The sequence below is a fragment of the Myotis lucifugus genome, unplaced genomic scaffold, assembly GCF_000147115.1.
Source record: "Myotis lucifugus unplaced genomic scaffold, Myoluc2.0 scaffold_164, whole genome shotgun sequence".
NCBI lineage: Eukaryota > Metazoa > Chordata > Mammalia > Chiroptera > Vespertilionidae > Myotis > Myotis lucifugus.
In genome coordinates this window covers 1,410,450-1,413,837 of record NW_005871212.1, presented here as the reverse complement: position 1 = coordinate 1,413,837, position 3,388 = coordinate 1,410,450, and the positions used below count along the sequence as shown (strand labels likewise).

The 3,388-nt window shown below is 52.8% G+C and overlaps 1 protein-coding gene across 1 annotated transcript in view; it reads left to right on the top strand.

Annotated features, from left to right (window-relative positions):
* WTIP (WT1 interacting protein) overlaps positions 1–3,388 on the top strand; it is a 25,226-nt gene that overhangs the window by 3,779 nt on the left and 18,059 nt on the right. The window contains 2 exon segments of the mRNA XM_014461944.2: positions 9–68; positions 71–158. Coding sequence (XP_014317430.2) covers positions 9–68; positions 71–158 — 148 coding nt within the window.

Here is a 3,388-nt window from a genome sequence, read left to right as displayed (position 1 = left end):
TCCCCGAGCTTGTCAGGCCGGCCCCCTTCCCTCTTGCTTTCGCTCCGCTGCCCTCCGGCCGAGAGGGACGGCCCCAGCGCGGCAGAAGCGGCGGCTGGAGGCGTTGACCCGAGAGCTGGAGCGGGCGCTGGAAGCGCGCACGGCGCGGGACTACTTCGGTGAGCGGGTCGGGATGGCCTCGGGGTGGCGGCTGGGCCGGCCTCGGGGTGGCCGGGGCTGGGCCCGCGTGGGAAGAGGGAGCACCCGGGGTGCGAGTGTGAACCGCCGCCCTCGCCTCTTGGTCTCCCACCTGGAGAAGGGCTTCTGGGAAAGTGAATTGAAGCCTTTATCCTAACGGAGAAAAAGTGATGTTAACAGGCAGCACGAGCCATTGCCGGAGAAATTCTTCTGCACCCTTGGCACTTGCCTCTGTTCATCCTGCTCGATGCTTTGTGACCCTAAGTAGTGTAGGGACCCGCCCTCCCGGCACTCCTCCTCGCCCCCAGCAGTGTAGGTTGTGGACAATATCGGGGTGCTGGCGGGGTCCAAGTATCACCGGGTCCCGCCTGACCTGAGGCTCCGATGATGGTCGCTGTTGGAGGTAGAGTGTGGGAGGGAGGGAGAGTCCACCTTGAGGAAGAGGGGACCAAGCCAGTCAGACTAGGCTGTCCTCTCTCTGGGCTGTGCTTTGTACTTGGGATGTTTCCAAAGAGAATCCTTCTTGACAGCTTTTGCAAAGCTCACCGGTGTCTGACAGTCTTTCCCAGCCTAACCCAGGCCCTCACAGATCCCGGTTAGTTCTTTGGACGGTGCTTAGGACTCGTAGGCTTGAGGTTCCGAGAAGAGGCCCGGGAGAGGGCTTCCTTCCCTCCCTCACTGATAAGCAGGAAAGCCGAGGCCCCCAGCTCTAGGGGTTGCTGGCTGCTGGTTATCCTGCCAGGGACGGAGGCTTGTCCTGGGTGTCATGCATTCATTCTAGCTAGCAGCTCAGGACGCCCTGAACTGGATCTTGAGGGAGGAAGCTCTATGTGATAGGTCAAATGGGGGCATTCAGGCAGAGGGAAGAATGCGGGCAAGAGGAGGCAGGGCAAGAGGAGGCAAGGCGAGTGGATGTGGATTGTTCCACTACACTCCCCAGGGTTGCAGCCCAGGAGGGAGGGGTCAGGCGATCAAGGGAGTGTGTGGCCTGCCTTTGGGAGGGGAAATGTGGAAGGGTTTCAGGCTCATCTGGGAACAATAGGTGAGAGTTTCTGGTGTGGCTGTTGTGGCCTGGCCTGGCATCAGGGAGATGAGGTGGGAAGCTGTTGCCTCTCCTGCCTGGCAGGTGCCAGGAGCAAAAGCAGGGGCTGTCTTCTAAAGAGAAAGACTTTCCATTGCTTTGTTGCAAAAGGCTCTTTACTTTCCTGTCCCTGCTCATTGCAGAAACTAGCGGGGTGTGTTCTGTGGGCCTCCGCAGCTACTCATGAGTCCTTGTGTGAAGCTGAGGTGGCTAGACCCAGGCAGGTAATGTGAGATGTGAAGGGGCCCAAGGCACAAGACCATAGGGGGTATTGGGTCATCCTTTCTAAAGGGAGCTGTCACTCAGTCCTGGCCCATTGAAGCCACGTGGAAGGGGAAGGTGAGTGATGATAGATCTGTGTGGGTTTTATTTTTCAAGAGAAGCCAGTTTAGGTTGGACCATCGTCCTGTGCACTAAAACGTTTTGGGTTTAATTCCTGGTCAGGGCACATACCTAGGTTTTGGGTTGATCCCCAGTCGTGGCACATTCAGGAGGCAACTGATCGATGTTTCTCTCTCACATTGATGTTTCTCTCTCTTGCTCCTTTCCTCTCTCTCTAAAATATCAATTAAAAACATTCTCTGCCGTGACTGGTTTGGCTCAGTGGATAGAGCGTTGGCCTGCGGACTGAAAGGTCCCGGGTTCGATTCCAGTCAAGGGCATGTACCTTGGTTGCGGGCACATCCCCAGTGGGAGGTGTGCAGGAGGCAGCTGATCGATGTTTCTGTCTCATCGATGTTTCTAACTCTCTATTCCTCTCCCTTCCTCTCTGTAAAAAATCAATAAAATATATTAAAAAAAACAAAAAACAAAAACCAAAAACATTCTCTGTTGAGGATGAAAAAAAAGGGCAACTAGTTTTTTGAACTGCTGAAATTTATCTGCTAATATTTGACATTCTAGAACTATAAAAGTGGCAATTTTATGTTATTCAACCTGAATAATACAAAGTTTTTATACAAGGAAGTCTGCAGGGAGCCCAAGTTCAGGTGATGTCTGATAAACCTTATCCTCAGGGTGTGTTTCCCCCTCGCTGTGCCATTCCTTCCTCTCCTTGGCCCTGGCACCAGCTGACCTCCTGATCCCTCTGCCATTCATTGATGTCTTTGGAACTTTCCCATCTCTCAACAAGTTCCATTGCCATTAGCCAGTCACCAGCCTCAGGCTTCTGGAGCCTCTCTCTTTTTTTTAAAAAAAATATGTTTTATTGATTTTTAGAGAGAGAGGAAGGGAGAGGGATAGAAACATCGATGAGAGAGAAACATCAACATGGATCAGCTCCTTCCTGCACACCCCCCTCAACCCAGGCATGTGCTCTGACCAGAATCGAACTGTTGACCTTTTGGTTCCTGGGTCGAGGCTCAACCACTGAACCACAGAGGCCGGACCTTCCGGAACCTCTTTAAGTTAGATGACCTCTCTGCCTTCTCCTCAGCCACCCACTCCCAGAGCCACACCCTGTTTTTGCCGCCCTCTGCAGTCTTCAGTTCTGACTGTGGCCTGCATCTCACTGGGAACTTTGACCCCTCTAATCGCTGTCTGCCCTGCTGCATTGCCAGGGGACAGAGTGATGGTCCGGTCTTTGCGCCATCCATCTCCCTAAGCCTTGGTCAGTCCCCTCTTTTATTCCCTCAGAAACCTTCCTCTCTCCTCCAGCCCTGCCTTTTCTACTTTGCTGAGGAAATGGAGGTCAGCAGCTTGCTTCCCCAATGCTTCCTGTTCCTTTCCCCACAGGCTCTCGAGTACACATCCAGATCTGAGGACAGGGTCCTTTCATCTCCAACTCCACCTTCAGCTCTCCTTTGTCCACTGGCCCTTTTCTTTTGGCTATAAATACGGACAAGGATCTTTCACTAAAAACAAAAACCCCGCCCTAACCGGTTTGGCTCAATGGATAGAGCGTCGGCCTGCGGACTCAAGGGTCCCGGGTTCGATTCTGGTCAAGGGCATGTACCTTGGTTGCAGGCACATACCCAGTAGGGAGTGTGCAGGAGGCAGCTGATCGATGTTTCTCTCTCATCGATGTTTCTAACTCTTCTATCCCTCTCCCTTCCTCTCTGTAAAAAAATCGATAAAATATATTTAAAAAAACACAAAGACAAAACAAAAACCCCAAAGCTGCATGGCCAC